General features: G+C 35.7%; 1 protein-coding gene across 1 annotated transcript in view; it reads right to left on the bottom strand.

Annotated features, from left to right (window-relative positions):
• Nucleotides 1–2,432: 2,432 nt before the first annotated feature.
• Nucleotides 2,433–20,806, bottom strand: part of BCKDHB (branched chain keto acid dehydrogenase E1 subunit beta) — a gene marked incomplete at both ends in the record, with an annotated part of 138,138 nt that continues 119,764 nt past the window's right edge. Inside the window, one exon of the mRNA XM_081997181.1 lies at nt 2,433–2,573. Coding sequence (XP_081853307.1) covers nt 2,433–2,573 — 141 coding nt within the window. The remainder of the gene's footprint in view (nt 2,574–20,806) is intronic.

The raw sequence follows: 20,806 nt of genomic DNA, 5'->3' as shown, positions 1-20,806 counted from the left end.
GGCTGTGCTCAAACCCACACAAACTGTAACACCATTTCTTAGAAAAGATATCCCTGTCTCCCTATATGCGAGGTGGTTTGGAACACATTAACCTCATCAGTCCAGACCAATGGCAAGTAATGTCACTAATAAATGTTACACTGAGCACAAAAAGCAGCAAATGTAAAGCAATCCTTCCATTTCTCAGAAACATAAGCACACTACCTTATATGCAAACTCTGTGGAGTAGATGGTAGGGTGGGTATCTACTGTAACTGCTGTGTTCAAGCACTTGAGACCAATTACCTAGTACAGCATACAGAAAAATAAGGCAATACTTCCCAGAAATGTGCCTTACATATAAGGTTCTTTCTTAGAAAAAACCTTTGAGACGCTCATTCTATACCACTAATATTTAGTCACACCAATGAAAAGACATGGCATTATGGGCCACACCATCAGGATATTTTCTTAGGCAAACCAGAAAGCAGTTTTCTGTGTCTTTACCCTGTTTTCCAGACAGGCCCTAATAAGCCTGCTCCCAGATATGCTGAATCCACGTTTTCAGCTGGCCAATAACCTCCTCTGATACTGGTGCATCGTGCAGCCCACAGGAGAAATGTAAATACGAATGCAGGTGACTTTTCCAAGTTTTAGTCCACATTACCTCCCCAGATAGGTTTTCTGTGGACATCCAGTGTAGAAACTGGATTGCGCGCAAATTCACCGCAACCTCAGAACCCACTTCTTTCTCCTCATACCTCCTTCGCTTTACCATCCTATGGAAGAACAGGGCTTAAACTAAGTCTCTGAACCACCAAATGCCTTTGGTTTATCTCCCCCTACTTATACATGGGTAAAATTATTTGGTCTTGTGGTTGCCTTTGGAAAAGAACAGAGTAGAGGCTACCTAGCATGGCCCAGCAACTTGCCTGAAAGAGCTGAGACATTCCATTCTCTTTAGGAGAGCTTCACTGACTGTATTACAGACATTGTAAACAAAAAAGAAAAGAAGGCTTTAATAAGTCTAGTTCCACTCAGATAAAAGGCAAAGGACAACTGTCATGAAAAAGCGTTCACCACACGCTCTGCAAAACACATCACAACATTCTTCAGTTTTAAACTTAAGGAAATGCTCTGGTATGTGAATAAAGGGTGATTTTGGAGAAATATTGTAAATGGAACTATACTATTTTTCAGAGACACTGCCTCACCAGTAAAGTTCCCATTCCACATACAGGAGCTCCACTATCAGTTGTTGAGGGAAACAAAGGAGTGGAAATGCAAAAAGTCTTCCTGAAGGTAAGTATGCATGTAAACGAGATTAACATTAAGGTATTGACAACCTTCTATCCCTGGCCCTACATTTACTCCACAGCTTAATGTATAGGTAAAATGGACACAAGAGGGCGCCCCTAATATAGGGCCCACCTTGGCCCTCCCACCTTCGGTGTCCACAGCTAAAACCCTCCTGACTGCCTATTACGGGATCTCCTTATTCCAAAGGAAAACAGGCCTGTTGGTTTTTTCTTTTCTTTTTAGTTCAAGAAGTACAAGACCCATCAAGACTCAATCTCAAAAATACACTACTTGACTCACATAACTGAAGGAAGCAGATAATACAATCTGTTGACACGTTTCCTAACTATTAAACTATTAAACTTTGGTCATTAAACACCAGAAGTTCTCTCACAGCAATGCACAATGCTCTCTGAAGTCCTGGCTGGCCACTTGTGTTACATTACAACAAAACCAAAGACAAAAGATGTTACAGACCATGATTAATAGATACGTAATAGAAATACATATTACTTCACAGACTTGGTGCCTGAAGGGCTCTGCAAACAGAAATCTTAAAGGGTGACCAAATTACATAGAAGATTATAAAGAAACATTATGTTAGAATAAGTATTAGATATAAGCCTTATAATTCTATTTGAACAGAACTGTAAGATACTACAGATGCTTCATGTATTTTCAATGCTCTGTGCATGTTTGCAATGCAGTGCCTATATTTGGTGTAAACTGGGCCTTATTAGTACCTCATAGGATTACAGGCCACCCTGAAGAGTGAAAAACTATAAAATTTAACAATATGGTTTGCCTATGAAGTAATTGTAAGTCTTTTGATATAGGTGAAAATATATTCTGCACATTACTATTCCTTTCATCTTTCACTTCATGTTCTTTTCACTTCTCAGGATACCAGACATTTAATTTTCAGACTGATTAAGCAAGGTAATTAATTTTAAATACTGACTTCAATAGCACTACTTAAATATATTCAGATGCTTTTAAGACTGAAGGCCCAAAGGCGTAAGAAGAAAACCTTGTTATAAATAACTAACTAAATGGAAGAGTAGTACTTTAGCCCCAAACCTTGCAGTCACTCTGTCCGAATACTTACAGGCAAACTGTCAGTTTAAGACATTATTTCTCACCTGTATTACTGCTCAGTAGTTAATCATGTTTCGAAGAGCATCATAGCATTTCCATTTGTCTGGGATGTAGAAAGGCTCAAAGATGTGAGGGAAAGGAGTGTCATAGCCACACACTCTCGAAATAGGAGCTTCTAAATTCAAAAAGCATTCCTCCTATTAACAGAAATACAGAATAAATGTTAGTGAGGCCATTATTTTCAGGAGTCTTGCATCACAAATTGAGGTCGAATGAACTTTGCCAGACTGACAGTCCTGGAAACTCAAATCTTCTATTTATATCACAGCATAAGTACTCCAGACCAGAGCAGTGCTTCCTTTTGCCCAAAGGTCCATATTAAAATAACAACTTGTATTAATGTTATTTTCATTTTCTGCATGTGTGCTGCATTAAATCATAGGCAGCTTATATTTAGTACATCTGCTATACATCCAGACAAGTGCTGCCAAGAAACAAATATTTTAGGAACAAAGGAGTAAAAGTGTCCTTCCTGTACCACATTTAAACATACAGAAAAATTACATAATCTAAGAGTGTGTATTATTTGTTGGATACATGAACGTCATATTCAAACTTCTTTGACCCCTTAGATTATTAAGACACTGTCTGAGAAGCATTAAGCAGTTATGGAAACTATGAATTTGAACTCAAGTGGATTTGCCTATCTCCAATCCTTGAGTCAAATCCATGCTCTACACAAAACCCCACAACTTGTGTTCTCTTCAGACATCACATTTGGTAATGACTATGAGAATTTAATTACTCGACCTAGGAAGGTGCAAAATATTACAAATTTTTACCATATTAATCTGAAAGTAACCCGTGGAAATATGTGTAACATTACCAGCTTTAAAAAACAAATAAATAGTGGCCTTTCAATCTTCCTACTCTCAAGTACCAGTGATGGCACAGACCATGAAAATCACAAAAAGTAGATGCCGAAATAACTTTGCCAGATCAAACCGATGTCAATGCTAATTACCAGCTCCTTTTATCCCCGTACCTTTAGCATATGTATTTGCTTTCCAGTGCAGGCAAATGAAGACACAAAATGTCTCCTCCTGGCCTCTCCTTTATGGTCTGCAGCAACTGAGACATCCTGGCCAACTTCCCCTGTACTTGGCTCAGCAAAATGGAAGGTGAAGGATTACCTACCAGTCCTTTTCCACCAGGCCCACATGGAAAACAGTCAAAGAGCTACACTTTTCTGCAGCAAAGTGCTAAGTATTTTCTCAGACTGATGAACTGTTTTGAATGCACATTGCCTTGCAGTCCAAGGCAGCCTAACTTTAACTTACTGTTCTTTCTATACATCACGATATTTGGCAGCATAGAAGGTACTCATAACACACTGAGATTATAACCTTTCGCTCCAGTTACCACTTTGGTTCATTGTGAAGTGGCATATTTCTGCAAGATAGATGGAAGTAAAAAGTCCAGGAGGTTGTGTGATTGCATACAGTGTCATTACATTTAATAGTGAACTAATTCACCTAGAAAACTTCAGAGTCTGAGATAAAAATATATGCAAACAATATAAAGATTTTTTAAGCTCCATTTTCATGCACTTCTTTGCTTTTCTTTGCGAAGGGAAAGATTCACATTAGTACAAAATGCTGGGAACTAGAGCGCATTAAATCCTTTACCTGTCCATAAGGTAGATCATGATGTCATACCCCAACCTGCTGACAAGGATATTTTTGATACTAATCAGTCCTTCGTTCCCATGCTGTGACTGCCCAATACGACAAAGCAATAGCTTTCAGACTACTCCAGAATTGGCCTGTGCAGACCACCTGTGAGATTGCACTACACCAAAACATACAAATGTATTCTAGCCTTCCGCTCCTGCATTGCTGTTTCAGAGTACCCAACACAGGATGGCTGCCTAGAAGAGACTTTTAGTTTACATTATAACCAGCTCTGCGATAATGCCTCATCCCAAATGAAACCTGGAGAGAAAGTTCATTAGTTTCACTGAAAATACTGCAATATTCCCCATGCACTGGGGGCCCGTGTGCAGAGCAGCACTGCACCTTCAGCAGCCCAAGCAGCAGACTGGGATATATGTTAGCTGCGACTGGCAGGCGGGTGCTATACTCCCCTGAATGAGCCCCCAGCCTTGGCTGTAAATATAAATCTCAGCTGGTAAACCCAAGCCATATAGAATAGTTGTAAGCAGGCATATTTATTAATGCTGTTGCTATGATATTTAATTCAGAACAAAAAATAAGTCGTAACACTTTCCAAAACTCCACTTAATATTTTTTATCCTCGAGAAGCGAAAACAGCTGTTACAAGCACCCCTTCTGTGGTTTTAGAACTCAGCAACTGCTTTCAGTTTGAGCACACACCTATTGATTCAAAACTTGTACAGCTTCCAGAGAGTCATGTGGATTCCCTTGCCTCAGTGAGGAATTCAGAGAGTGAAGCTGAGATGACCAGAGTGTTGTATTGTCAGATACCATCCAAGAATGACAACCCAAGAAAGGTGAAGAACTCTTTATAGTCTGAGCTACTCTCTGTGTGTATGTATATGTTTATGTGTATATAAAAAAATACTCTTACTATTATTTTTCTGGAGGTAAGGGGGTGTGTTAGCAGATTTTTAATTAAGTTACTGCACTGTATGAGTAAAATATTTCAGAACCAGAAAAAACAGACCCAAGCCACCAGCCAAATCCATGAGGGAAACTCTCTATTTGCATATTATCTGCCTGAAGTCAACACAGATTCACTAAGGTTCACACCCAAGTGGCTCTGACTGTAATAGTGTCACACACGGAATTTCACATTGTAATAGTTCATCACGGAAAATTTTCCTAGCAAACTGATAAAATTTGTATAACAATATGCAGATAAGTTGCTTACAGTTTTTAGAGTACCATCACAGAATCATAGAATGGCTTGGGTTGGAAGGGGCTGCCTAAGATCATCTAGTCCATCCCCCGATTGTAAGATCATTTTACAATGTATTTTTTACCTTACCAGCCACACCTAAAGTCACAGGTAAATCCTATATGCATGTAAATGTTATTATGCAGAGGATTGTTAGATTATTAGAATCACAGAATCATTTTGGTTGGAAAAGACCTCATTGGAAAGAAACCTCATGGAAAAGATCATTGAGTCCAATCAGTAACCAAACACTGCCAAGTCTGCCAGTAAACCACATCCCTAAGCACCACGTCTACACATCTTTTAAATACGTCCAGGGATGGTGACTATTGAGTCCCTGGGCAGCCTCTTCCAATATTCAACAACCCTTTCGGTGAAGAAATTTTTTGTAATATCCAATCTAATCCTCCCCTGGCACACCTTGAGGCTGTTTCGTCTTGTTCTATCGCTTGTTACCTGGGAGAAGAGACCAACATCCACTTTGCTACAACTGCCTTTGAGGTAACCATAGAGTGTGATAAGGTCTCCCCTCAGCCTCCTTGTTCAGTTGACATTATTCAATTTATAGATTTACTGACAATATTTGCAAGAATATTAGTAGGAGAAAATTGCAAAGAATAAAAGCTTTTAAGAATTTTTTTTTTTTTACAGAGTGGAAATAAATTCACAGTCTAGAAGGTGGAGTATAAAGTTATCATCAGAATAAGGTGAAAACAATCAAGAAAATGCACTTTTACTTTACAATGTAGAAGTATTGTAAAGAGACAAGAGTCTTGATCTTGCTAAGAGCTTGGCAAACACTTGACCTTGGCATCACAGTTCTCATTCAAAATGTAATAAAACTAGAGGTTTTATGACTTTCAACATGCTCACAGTAGGATAGCTATATTTACTTACAGAATCATCACAGAATCACAGTGATACTCCTGTCCTATTCTAAGTACTTGGTCCTCAAAAAAAAATTCACAAATCCACACGTTGTACTGTAATCTGAGCAAACGAGATTATATTTTTCATTAGATGGCATTACACTTCAAAAAATCACAGTGTTAGCAAGATTTATATCCTAACATTAAAAAAATTTTACAGTCTATGGACATATTTCTAACTTATCTTCCCTTTTGAGCTTGAAGAGCACTTAAGTGATCAGCCCATCAAACAGCCTATCTTATACAGATTCTTGTTCACAGTTACTGTGAAAAGTTAGACTGTAGGAGAAACAAGAGTTCACCTCATCCCAAATACAATACTGCCACATCTGCTGTACATATTGCTGTGCCAAATTTTTTGCGCCTGTGCAGCTTCATTATAGAGAAACTTGACTGAAAATCTTAAATACACAACATCCAACTCTTTTTAAGACTAATTAGCAGACATCCATCATACAAGTTTATCAGAACAAGTCTACTACAGTAATTAAAAGTGTAATAGAAGATCAACATTTTAAATTAAGTGGATTTACTCCATACTACTTGGGCATATAAGGGCTGGTACTGACCCAAAGTGCTCTTGCACAACAGGGGAATGCAAGCTTCAATAAGTCCCTGCGTATTTCAGAGACCACTTAAACAATCTGACATCTTTCAAGGAAAGACCTAATGAAAAGACTTCAAAATTAAATGGTTTTGGAAGTAAAGTAGTAGGCATGGGATTTCTGATTCAGTGTAAAATGTTTTAAATTCAGTTTTGGAAATCGGTATGAAAAAGTCATATTTGTTTAGTAGAAACTTCCAACATTCAACTCAAGTAAAAAATTACTGTTTTGTTAGAAAAAAATACTTAAAAGGGAACAGATATAGTTATTAGTCTAATATATCCAAATTGCTTTAACTTAAAAAAATTCAGACAAAACATTAAATCATTTTTCTTCCTGTTTCCTAACAGCAGAGGTCAAATTCTGGCCTCAGTTATTCAATATTACCTTTGCCAATTACCTTCATTTGCCTCAATTTCACTCAAAGCCTCCTGGAAAATACATTATTATATTCCATAAAGGCATTTCAATTGGTCACATTATTTCATCTTAACATTTGATAATTTAATACGCATTTAGGAAGAATTTTCAAAACAACTTAAGAGCACAGGTCCCACTAAAAATCTGTTCTTGAAATTCAAAAAAATCAGTCAAATGTATCACACACACCACTTCAAAACAATCTTATGCCTTGATTTTTGGTATAGATGCTAAAACTGAGAACTTGCTGCATGCTGCATGATCGTACTTAAAATGCATCCTCTAGTACTGGGTACATTCCCTCTATTTCCCCAAATTATAATATCCTAGTATGCCTATATGGTGAACTTTATCCAAGTTTATTTTAGCTTTATTTAAGTATGTATTTTACTCTCACCAGAGATTCAGGTACTCATTGCTAAATCAGGGTCTGAGTGTAAAACTCTTAAAAATATGTGCAACTGAGAATTGCAGGCATTTATAGAGATACACAACTGTACAAAAAAGATAATATAAGAAAACAAATCCATTGGCATTACTGAAAGAAAACATTACTCATTGTTCTGTAGTGTATAGAAAAATAAAGCAATCTGGTCCGCAGTTTAGAGGAAGTGCTTTTAGGCATCTGGCCAATAAGAAAATAGTTAAAGAGTTTATTGCTCCAGATCTTCCTTCCTTCCTTCCTCTGAAGGGAATCTTTATCATTCTATATTCATAGTAAACAAACCTCCATACGCAAACACTTTGGCAAATACCAGTAAATGAGACTATTTAATGTGTAGCTAGCCAGACAGACAATTCCAAATTGGTACCTTTCTCCTTAATTATTCTATTTTGGTCTTAGTCTCTTTACTTCCATATCTTATGTATCTATTTAATTTTACCCTCTGACTGACATGTATTAAAATCATTAAAAAGGAAATATTTTTTTATTTTTAAATTTTACTACTCTGTAGAATACTCCCTAAGGTGAGAAAACTTTCCTTTAAAAACCAGCTAGTTCTGCAACATTTTCTGTCCCAGGGGTCTCTCCCATGCTATTCTTAATTTGCAACACTACAAGTACTCAAAAAAATTAAGACCTACAAGAATATCACATGACTGTACAGAGTTGCTATATGAGAACACTGATTCTACAACTCCTTTTTTCAGTACAGGAATTTACTTTCTGTAGGACAACAAACAAAAAGTTGATTTTAAAGACTAATATGAATAGGCAGAGTTTGATAGAAATTTTAATATTTCTTTTGGTATTATACCTATTATAGTAAAAAGACAACTAAACATAAGGTTAAGGTCCATTACATAAGGCAAACTGTAGAACACTTTTCATGCAAGGCTATTTATTTTTCTGCTACAATAACTACAAAATTTAGACCCAGGAAATAAGTGACTAGTTGCAAAGGTTTAATTCAATTGTTGTTTCTGTCAGTTAGAACTCTGAATTTTGCCATCACATCTATAGATTATAAAATTTAAAAAACACATATATATTTGAAAAACTTTTCAGAGAGAAAACTTAGCAGTTTCACTTTCTGTTCTGATATTTTTATTCTGATTTATTTATGCTGTTGCCATAAAGTGTGGGACTCAAACAGTTAAGAAAACTTATTCCATATCAATTTGTACATGACTGTTACATTCATATTATCTCTTACTTCCCATACAGATTTTCCACTGTAGATTACCTATTATAAGAGTGAGATGAATCCTACGATAGGTTAATAATGACCACGAAGAGCTCATTTAAAAACAAAAACTATTTTTTACATCAAAGCTTTGACAAAGGTTTTCAAATTAAGCTTTCCAAAGAGGTAGTCAAACACCATTTTATAAAAGGTGGATTTCATGCAATAAAGCTGACACTAAATATAGATTAAAGGTCTTTTTCTTTGGTTTCTGCTTAAAAAAAAAAAAAAAGTCTAATTTCAACAGTTTACTTTCAATAACAGAAAGGTCAAGTATCTGCAGTTTTTGGAGGTCTCACAGTTGTAGCACAGTACTTCCCCGACAGCTCCAAGCACCAAATGCTACAAATTTTAAACAGAATTTGCTTTGACAACATATATATGTTACATTCTTATGAATAGTCACTTCTATGAGCTACATAAGTACCATACACCCATGAGATATTTTCAAGATGAGATATATAGAGATAGAGATTCCTTTTTTTACAGGGAACATTTTTTTCCAATGGCTTAGCCATATTCGTCTTAAAATACTTTTAGAAAACTCTTCCTGATAGTTACAATAGTGATACAATTTTTCCTCCGAGAACTCTGTAGTTATATGTTGTGAACATTTAACTTCTATCAAAGAGTTTTCTCCTTTCTGAGATCACTTTAAAACAATCCTTTTGTAACTTAGCACAGCTTGTAATTTTTTTTTGTAATTTTATTTATTACCATTCTTCGCATTTACATAATTAATATCTTGTCAAATACAGAGAAATAGTTCGCTGCTAAAATTATTTATCTTATTATTGCCAGATAATATTTTTTACTTACAAAATACATCAGTGATTAAAAAATAAAGAAGCACTTAGGTGGATAAGAGTCTGTTCTGTGTAATTTGTTGTCTTGTTCCCATTAAAAAGCAATTAATGGTAAATAATGTTTTTCTAGAACTGAATCACCTAAAACAATATTTATAGATGAAGTCACATTTACTATATGAAAGATAAAGTACTATACCATTAAATAAACAAAAATATTTCCAAATAATTCACATCCTTCTTAAATCCATCACGCTAAAATAAGAATTCACTTCAGCTATTTTTAATCACGAGCATTGAATCTATTAGCAGCGAATATATTTCTGACCACAGCACTTTTAGAATCCAGACATATACATAATGCAGCATTTTAAGAGTAATACTTAATCCCATTTTAATACTTAAATACTTTAATACTTAAACCTTTTTTAAATTATATGAGACGCTGCATTATGGTATACATCTCATAAAAAAACAGTTTGATATATACGTTCTCTGTATTAATATCTTTACTAGAAAAGGAGTGTACATGTGCTTTAAATATTGTCTTCATCAAAAGAAATGCAAAGGATTGGGTGGGGAGGAGTGTGACAGTTAATATAAATTCCTTCTACATGACACATACACACACTTTTAGAAAGCATGTTTCTACTATATACCATATACTTAAAAGGTTTCCCAATAAATGTTCAAGGAATTTGAACAAAAAGATGTTTAAAATGCAAGCAATGCAAAATGAAAATAATACAAATGGAAATGACCCAGACTTGCAAGATTACAAACATTCCTATGCATTAAATAAAGTATTTTTGAATCTGCTTTCTTCAGGCAGGATAGAATTTTTGGTGCTATGGCCATAACTGCAATCGTATAAGATGATGTTAGGTCACTACAGCAGCTATGGGGTGGCTACACACCAGCAGCAGTCTTGCAAGCCAGTGCTGTTAATACGGGCTCTTTTTCTGTCATGTGGAAGTAAAGAATGCACAAGTTGATTGAAATATTAAATGCACTTTTTTTCTGAAAAATCAGTACCTACAGCATCCCATATGTTATTTTGCTGTAATCCTGGATACCCTGTGGACTTTCATTGCAGATACGTGTTTGTGTGTTTTGCTCCTGGCACATCATTAGCTGATGAAACTAATGACACTGAAAGGATGTTTTAATTCAAGACACTGTTGCATATTTTTCCAGACCACTTGCAATTTCTTTATATTAAAAAATAACGAATTCACTCTGTTAAGCTCATTACTTTCATTTCACAGAAAGGAATATGCATAATTAGACAAGTAAAACAAATGAGGATAACGTTGTCTTCGTTGTCACTTGTACCTCTGGGAGTTTTAATTTCTCTGAAAGCAGATTTGACCAGAAATTCAGGACGGGCTCCTCACTATGAGCTGGATTTCGTTTTTAAAATCCACATGCATTATTTTTGGGGAGTCATACCTTTTGTACCTCACTTACACTGCAATGAACTGCTTACAGGCAGAATAACATTACTGCTTATGAAATATTTACTGTGAATGTAAAACATTCTGCAATTTCCAAGGGGAAGAACTGAAATGAACTTCTCTAGCTTCAGTATCTTGTGGCTGACAGGAGAGATCAAGTGAGTTTCTCTTACCTATCTTATGTTTTACAGAGGGTTTCATCACTATTCATTTACATAACGTAATCATGTTATACATTGAAGACTTTTATATGGACTCAAGAATATTTTATTTCTTACTTATTTTACATCTCTTTTGAGCTTCCTCAGTTGCATTGCTTAAGACAACACCAGCTCTGTTAGCAAAAGCTGCCTGATGCAGTTAGAAGTTCTCATTTATACACTGGCTTAAAGATTGCCTTCGAATTTCATTTCAGCTAGCTTCACAAATGAACAGTAACAATCTGTAATAACCCAGTGCAAGACTGCTATTGTTTGTTAAATTCTCTTTATGAAGTTTACAACACAACCACTCCAACAAACATTCACGGCAACAGCATCAACTTGAAGCTTTTGGGGGTAGAGCCTTGGTCCGTGGCTTAATTGTCTTAGTGGTAGAACTGCACAAAAAATCAGCTTTCCCAAGGTATTTACAAAACAACCAAAAAAACCCCACAAACCAAACAAAAAACCCCTTCTGTTTATGTCAAACAGCTTAATTTTCATTTCTTCCTGTCCCATCCTATGTTTTATGCAAAAAGGCTAAGACTTTCCATGAAAATTTTACATAATTTAAATCCAACCTGGTACAATCTAGGACTAGAATTGAAATATATTCAATTCATGACACACTGACAGAAATTACGTTCTTCCCAGGAAATCTATAATTTGCATTGTTTAGGGCACGAGGTGCAGCAGCCAGCATGATTCTTCTCCACAAAATGAATGGCACAAGACAGATATGCTCAAGACGATTAACAGAACTTCAGATTGCTAGAATATGCTACATCTTTAAATGCACCATAACAACACTCTTCGGCAAGTGGAGTTCTTCTTATATTTCATTGTAATCCCCTAGATGATCACTTCCCATCTTTTCATTACAAGTGCTAGAAATACTATTTTTTCCTAGGCAATTATTGCTATACCACATCTGAAACAATCTAAGGTCTTTTCTACAAATTACATATGTTTTACAGTATATATGCAAAATATGACAAAATTCTTCAAATAGTAGTTATTTATTCTGTAGAGCAGCAAACAACCTTACAGCGCATTCATTACAAATTGTGTTATTCCATAAGATATTCCGAGTTTACTGTGCGCTTTCTTGAAGTGGCAGTTATGAATATTTGCACATATTTTCTAAAAGCATGTCCTAAGCTCCACAGTTAGAATGACTTCCGAAGATACTTGCTTTATTTAGTTACCTGGCATTACTAACTCATCTGTTCAGTCAATGATCCTGCAAACTGTTACACTTAGGTTAACACAGGTGAATAACCCAAGTGAAATCAATAGAGCTGAAGTGCCTGCATAAAATTATTCGTATAGGAAAATGTTTGCAGATCACAAGTCATTTTTCCACACGAATAAGCAATATAATAAATATTTGTTAAGCTTTTAAAGTGGGGGTCGTCCTCCTTCTGATTACACCCTACACCTTTCAAACACAAAGCTAGAAATATCCCACCAATATAATCAGATTTAATACTTTTAGACTATCATTTATCACCTACCATTCTAAGCATTTATTTAATTATTTTGCAAAAACATCTCCCGGGTAATTTCAGCATGCCAGAAGTGACTGGAAGGACTTGCTGCTAAGAGCTTTAATAGCCAGTGAGTGGTATTTTTATTTTTACAGCTGCTTAGGCAGCTGAGAGATTCTTGCAAAGACTATGTGTCGATCTACATATCTGGCACAGTAAAATCCTCACAGAAGTACTTCGCTCAACACGCATTAATGAAATCCAAAGGAAATGCAATTTCAGTTGCTGTTATTAAATAATTTAAACCAGCGTATTTCCCACTTTATACTGAAGCTTTCGCATTTTGGGATAGCACAGTGAGAACAATGCTGTCACTCTGACCATCACCAAACACTTCTCCAGTACAAATCCACAGCTTGGCCAGGCAGCCAGGGAGAGGCAAGTACAAAGGAAATATCTTGTCCACCCATGAAAAGGTGAGGGCTTACCTAAGATTTTTCCATAGCGTTTTTTAACATTACCGTCTTTGTAAAATGGACTCAGAGCAGGGCGGAAATATTAGATTACTTGAAACTGATGTATAAGGAATTTTAGAGCATATAATTTAAACCAAGCTGCCATTTTACTTTATAGGAAGCTGCTTGATGATTCAAACCCATAGGTACAAGCATTCTAGTGCAAAGCTTCAACCCATATATTAAATAACCTCTCATATAATGGCAAAAGTAATTGTTAGGAAAGCTGACTGGTAAGTATAGAGAATAATTTTTATTCTACAGAGAAAGTGTAAACAAATGAATGGAGAGAAATGCAATGAGGTTTTACAGAAAGTATAAAGGTTTATGCACAAAAAATCCCAGAAACACTGAATGCACCATACTGGAGACCATGCCTTCGGGTACAAGTTGACTTAAAAAGTATGCCCAACTTTCTTACAATAATTAGGTTTTCTTCTTTACTAGGGAGATGTATTTTTTTATATAATTTTGATCATTTTTCACTGCATTTCCTAATTACTCTTCACACAAACAGGCTACATTGCTATTCCATCATAAAGAAAAATTGGTATTACTCTCCTTGGTCCAGCCAATAAAACAAAAAAGCCATGCCAAAACAAACCAAAACAAAACCAAAAATAAATCAAGACTTCTAAGAAAATAAAACCCGACACTTTATTAACTTTTCCAGCTATAAAAAGTTAATGCAACTCCATTACAGAACACCAAGAAATGTCCTGCAAGTTAAACACTTTCATTAATTAATTAATAAAACTATCAAAACAGTTGGCATTACATCTCTTAATTTAAAAACTGGTCTAAAAGTGACGACCAGGAAAAATACATTGCAGAGGCTATGAAATTTTAGTTTACCTTTATCCCAGAATTAACAATTCAAAATTATTGACCTGATTTTGAAGTGTCAATGAACTTCATGTATAAAAACAAATGCATGGGACCTGTGAAATATCCAGCAACATTTAAGAACAGAAATACAGATAACAGAATCAGTTATTTTTATACAATAGAGAAACATAATGGTAGAGTTTAACTGCACATTCTAGGAGTCTCGCTGAAGTTTTCATTGGATTAAGCCCAATTATTTAACTTGTTCTGTGTTTTAGAACGGACTGTTTAAATAAATTCCATACTTAAAATTATTATGTGAACTTTACTTTTACACTACATTAAATATGAAATTTTAATTTTCACTCCACTAATGAACTTTCTGCTTTACAGCCAAACTATAAATCTTTTACATAACCTAATCTATCTCTTCCACCAACATTGTTCTCGATTTTATAGCAAATTTCTTAATGAAGAAACAGAGTAAAAGGCAAAAATACCTACACAGCTGTCTTAGTTACCATGAAGCACCTGGCACAATTTTCTTCTTTGCAGTTACACACAGTTAGCACTCAAAGTACAGTTGCCATGAATGAAATGTAAAGATAAGATATTGGTAATATTGCAAGAAGGAAATTGCAACCCAGTTCAAACAGAGATTTTCTTTTCCCCCATATGACTGCTAAACAGTAGAAATCAAAATGTTTCCCTCATGTAAGTACATTAGGAAGTTCTTTCTCAGTTTATTCAACAAGTAAAATTTTTGTTGAGATTAATCTAGCAGCTCAAGCTGCATTCTACAGGCACGGAGATCACTAACGAATGGCTTTCAATATCACAAATATAAAATAGAACTACAGTATGAATGGAGACTATTTTACTATTTACTAGGTCTGATTCTGTGAAGATAATTAGTAAACAGCAATCCTAATCTCCCTCCCCTGAAAAAGAAAATCCACAGCTATTATACTAAAGCAGGATTGTTTAAAAATTAAAGGTCTCTATGTCAACTGATTTTTTCAATATTTAACATATTTTTTGAAGCACATCAGGCTTCTTGTTTCCCCCCTGTATCTAGTACTGTAATTATACAGTAGCACAAGCTCTAGTCACTTGCAATCACAGAGACTGTGATATATGATATACAAGAGCTTGTATGATATACAAGCACAAAGAGAAAAACCAAAAAGCAGAATTCTGTGGAAGTCGGAGCTTTTATTTAGGTCTGTTTCCTTTGCTGGTGGCCAAATCCACCATTGTTCAGACCAGATTTCCCATCACATAAAGCCACTGCTGATGGCAGAAGTCAGGGATTAGGTGCACTGACACTGATGTGCTCTTCCAGCTGCACAACCACAAAACCAAAACACAATTTTTAAACAACAGTTATCCAGTCAGGGAAATTCCTGCTCCCACCAGCCCATGTGTCTGATTATCTCTCAATAAATGAGACCACCAGGCCACGTTCAGCTGAACTGCGTTTCTTTCCTAAACTTCTGAGAAAGCATAAGGACACAAGACTTGATGAGGTCGCAGAATTGAAGTCTCCTGTCTCTGCCGTCACAGAACGCCACAGTTTCTACCATAAATTGGTCATGTTTGACTGTATTGTACTATCACTGTGGTGATATTTGAGTTACTGGGGTTTTTTATCCCCACTCCTTCTGTATGACAGGTGATCTTAAAACTCTTTTTCTAATCTCAAGCCTAAATTCATTCACGTATTATTTTTCTCCAGCATTATTTTAATAAAACAGGTCCTTTTCTGCATGTTACCTTTGCTCATTTCCCCAATTAAAAGAAAGGACTTACACTCCTGCAGCCTTCATTTTGACAGCAGGAAGGCGGCAGGCACTGTTGAGCTATTTTCATACAGCAGGCTCTCCACATCTCCCGATTAGCCCAGCAGCTCCTCACTCATATCGTCTGGTTTCATTGGTTTTTTTCTTAAAACTAGTTGACCACGCTTATATACAATATTCCACACGAGATCCTACCACTATCTTCTACAATAAATTAATAAGTACTTACTTTTTCTAATGTAAAACTAGGAGGCCGCCTCTACTGTAAGGGCCTCTCCAAATGCGCTTGTCTTTTTAACCAACTCCATGATGTTGGTGATACCTTCTGCTCAGTTGTGTACCTGATACACTAGCTCTTCCTCTTTCGCCCAGCTAATAAGCTATAATCTTATGTTAAAAAAAATTATTACTTCCTAGCTATGTAACCTTATGCTTTACCCAACTACACTGCACTGTGTTCCTGCATGTGAGAGTCTCAACATCATCCAGGTTCATTTTAAGATTATAATTTTTACAGTGTTCACAATAGACTGACTTTATGATTGACAAATTTTATTTTTTGTAACTAAGACATTAAAGAGAGTGCTGAGTTCTAACGAAGTTTTAAGAAATGTTATTAGTAGCCTCTTACAAATTGGTAACATTTTTGAGAGCCCAATAGACTACGGTCTCATCATATTCCTTGCAGTTCTTGTACTATCAAGATTTTGTAATGTCAGGATCTAATCTATCAGGTTAATCTGGCACAACATACACTTGCTATATAAGGCTCAGCAAATTCATCAACAAATTAAGTTTAAGAAAACATCAGCCTGCCAAAAGTTTTTATCAGAATACAGTAACTGAAGAAAATGAGCACTTCATGCTTTTAGGAGGGAATTCAGAGCTATGAAGATGGAAAACAAGTGTTAAAAAAAAGAAACAAAAAGCAAAACAAAACAGCTGGTACAGAAATCATTATAGGGCTTTTCTCATTGTATCTGGTGATTATATTAATTCTCGATTTTTCATGTGTCAGATGGTAGAAATACAGTCAACCAATTCTGTTAACAACTATAAGAAAGGATCCTTCAGACAGTGCAGCCGTGGGTTTATATCACTGAAGATCCAGCTTTAAGTGTTTGACATTGTACTTTGTCTTGATCAAGACAGGAAACACGCTGTCAAATGTCCTCTTTTGTGGTTGGTTTAAAAAAAAAGAAAGCCACAGAAATAAAGCTCATATGTAACAGACTATTTTCATGGTTTGTATCTGATATGAATTCAGGGATACTCCAGAAATTATGGGTTGTGTTGGCTGCATAGTTTCCTATCTATCATAAAATCAACATTATTTTGAATGCTCTACAGAAATAGAGGTTTAAGCAGCTTTCTCTGGACAGTATATAATTTTTCAAGATATTTCTACTTATTTTAGTGGTCACCGCAAATTATAGAGAGAAAGAAAAGCTTAGCTTTTAGTGGTTAATAAACAATTTCAGCTTAGAAGACCCTCTGACCAAACAAAGCAAGGGCTGAGCTTTACTGTAGCATGGTAACCAAAGCATGCTGAAACTCAAGTTGCTGCTTTGCAATTTTCTCATTGCCTACAGAGGTTTCCAATAGCCAAACGTCTTTTGAAGGACTTCTTATTTGATATAACTCTTATAAATGACTACCATTTGCATCTTGAAACAGCTGCTTTCAAGACTTCTTTCCTTCTGCTTTATTTCCCCCCAAACTGGGAATATGAGATATATATTTTAATTTCTCAGCTCTAATTAACCAGTGTTTCGATACCCTTCTCTGTGCTGTTACGTGTCATGTTCAGTTTGTCAGCTTCTTTAAGAACAGAAACAAAACTATTAAGACAGTGTTTGTTTTTTTCCTTTACTCTGGGATTTTCCTTTGTGATGGGTCACTTCAGAGGGTGTGAGGGGTTTTAATTAAGCAAGCTGCGGAATATTACTATGGTATGCTGCAGAATATTACTATCGTAATGGACAACTGATAAATCTGAACAATAGGAGAATAAAAGCTAGAAGCTATTTAAAATTAAAAAGTAAATACTTTTTGGGGGTGAAGAGACTTAACTAAAAAAAAAGCCAAAATATTTCATACTAAACGCAAAAGCCAATCAAAACTTTAATACTATTCTTAAAAAATACATAAAACCTATGGTGGTTTAGAATACCGTTTGCAAGACAATGGCAATCCACCTTGCAGACAGACTGCTAGCACTGCAAAGCAGCTGAGTGGCGTTAAGGTGGATATTCTCAATTACCATATATCTGCATTGACAGATTAGAGGCTGGACGTCCAATACTATTTATGTTCTTGTAAGGGAAGGATCTTTAATTCTCAAGTGCTGTTAAAAAGTTTCAAATCTTTTCACAGGGATATTTACTCTGAAATGAAATGTTCCACCCTCTGAAGACATTTGTTCTTACTGACTGGGAAGGAGGCCTGGAGTAAATGGATTAGAGATGTAGTTTTTTGATTAATCCTACTTGAGTAGTTACGAAGAAAAATTCAAATCCATGCCATCCCACTGCAATGGCTGTCTTTACACAGATAGATGCAGAGATGAGACAAATGTTCACAGTTAAATGGATTTTTTGTGGAAGCCTTTTAATACCAAACTGGACCAATATAAAATCTATAATACCTAGTGAGAGTGTCCATTGATAACAGTAAAAGAGGCAATATAACTTTAAAAATCCATCTATATTTCCCTCTCTTTTTCAGCCCGTATCACCTGCCAATGGTGATAAAATCTTTATGGCCATAAAATACAGGACAACATTTTTGTACGTTGTCATTACACAGATAGTGAAAGATCTTCAGATCTTTCAAGTTTCTTGGCTACCTGCTGGACTTCAAAGTTGGTGTCATATTCAGCTTTAAAGCTGATTGAAGGTTGCAGGTAAACACACAAATTATAGAAGACAACAAAATGCCATTCATTAGCTGACTTGATAACTTCTGAAATAGTTACTATAAATCAATTACAGCATGTTTTAGGTTAACCCATTGGCTTCTCAAATGAGGCTGCTCATTTTGTAAGAACAGAATCCAGTTAAGACAATATTCCTTAACCTTATAAAAGTAACGAATATATAAACAAATATATAATATATACTTATATATGCAAATACATAAACTGATAAGGAAAGATGTCTAACAGGATACACAGATACACACACATAACACTGCACTTCATAACCTGTACATAATGTTACATGTAGTATTTAGAAACAGAAACAGATGTTTCCCTGTAGTAGCTTAAAACTCCATATGAAAATGGGAGAAGTTCAGATCTTCCTACTCAAAGCTATATCAGAGAAAACTATTATATAAAGAATTGTAGGAAAGTCTTCATAACTTTTGCAAAGATAACATCCACGTTTAGTGTCTCAATCCTGTCATGCTTATTTATACGAGAAATCCTTTTCTTAGTATTCTGAATATAGACAGTGATTAAATACATAAAAATTAGAGGATTTTGTCTCAAAGGAAATTAGATTTCTCAATTTTGGTTTAACCAAGGAGGATTCCTCTAAGGGGAAGTTGTTAAAATAGTCTTGGAAATGCAACACTGATGATGTAATTTCAGTTTTTAATAACATTGGATTGCTTCTTCTGTATTACTTACCAGGTTGCTTGCTCATCTGAAGCATTCTCAATATGTTCTGAAGATAAATTGCTTATCTGAAGCATTCTGAATAAATGGGAACAATTTGCTGACATAACACATAGCAATATATGGTGTTACAACTGCTATTTCCAGAGACATTTTTTCTCCTTTCACTTCTATCCTTTGAGACTGAGTACAGCATAACTCCATCAATATATTTATTACCATATAATCACATGAATTCCATCAACATCAATGTATATTGCAGTTGACTCAGACATGTGTATACTTGCGGACTTGTTCTTGACACCTACAGTATACACAAGAATATTCAATGTTAGTTTTTTATACTCAATATTTCTTATTCTCAGCAAAACAACATTCATAAACGTAAGGTTCACCCATCTTATCACAGCAGGACAGAGGAAGAAATTAGGTCATAACAAGAGGTAGCAGCTGCACAGGACACACCGACGCACATTTTTCAGGATTCTTGCTAAGATGACACTGAAGTCTTGTATCACTGTGCTAGTGAAAGGAGTATCCTTCTGCAACATACCCTTCGCAAAGCTTTTGGTTTATTTTTAACTTCCCATTGGTAGTAGACTTGGTGACTTATATTATTGAATGTTTTATCTGTCAATCTGTTGCAGGGAGAAAATCCGTGATCAATATAGTTTTGTAGACAACAATTATGTTTTGCTGTGTAAGGGATACTTCTCTCCTTACAGAAAAAAGAAACACAACTCATGGTTTTCTTTGCCTACATAAAGACTTAAATATAGTACCATCAAGTCTGATGCATGAAGTGAGAAATGCTCATAACTCCAAGGTATGACAGAGATGAATGGCAGGCGCACCCGGGGACCGTGTCCGCTAGCACCAAAGTCCAGCAACTGCGAGCGGTGGGACAGCACGAGCGAGCCTGACTTTTGGCCTGTGGGTTCCAGACCAGCAGAAACCTCCCTGCTGAGGAGGAGAATTGAGAGCAAGTGAACTGAGATTTGAGTAGGGGAAAAGCTCAAATCTCCTTTGTTCTTATACAAGCCCCAGTATCCAGATCCGCCACAGGTGGTTGTTTACTCTGGCCACCCCCTTACAGATTTTTGCTTTCCTCCCTGCAGCAGAAGCACA

The sequence above is a fragment of the Phaethon aethereus genome, assembly GCF_964289735.1.
Source record: "Phaethon aethereus genome assembly, chromosome: 3".
Lineage (NCBI taxonomy): Eukaryota > Metazoa > Chordata > Aves > Phaethontiformes > Phaethontidae > Phaethon > Phaethon aethereus.
The sequence above is the reverse complement of the archived record's forward strand: the minus strand, read 5'-3'. Positions and strand labels throughout refer to the sequence as shown.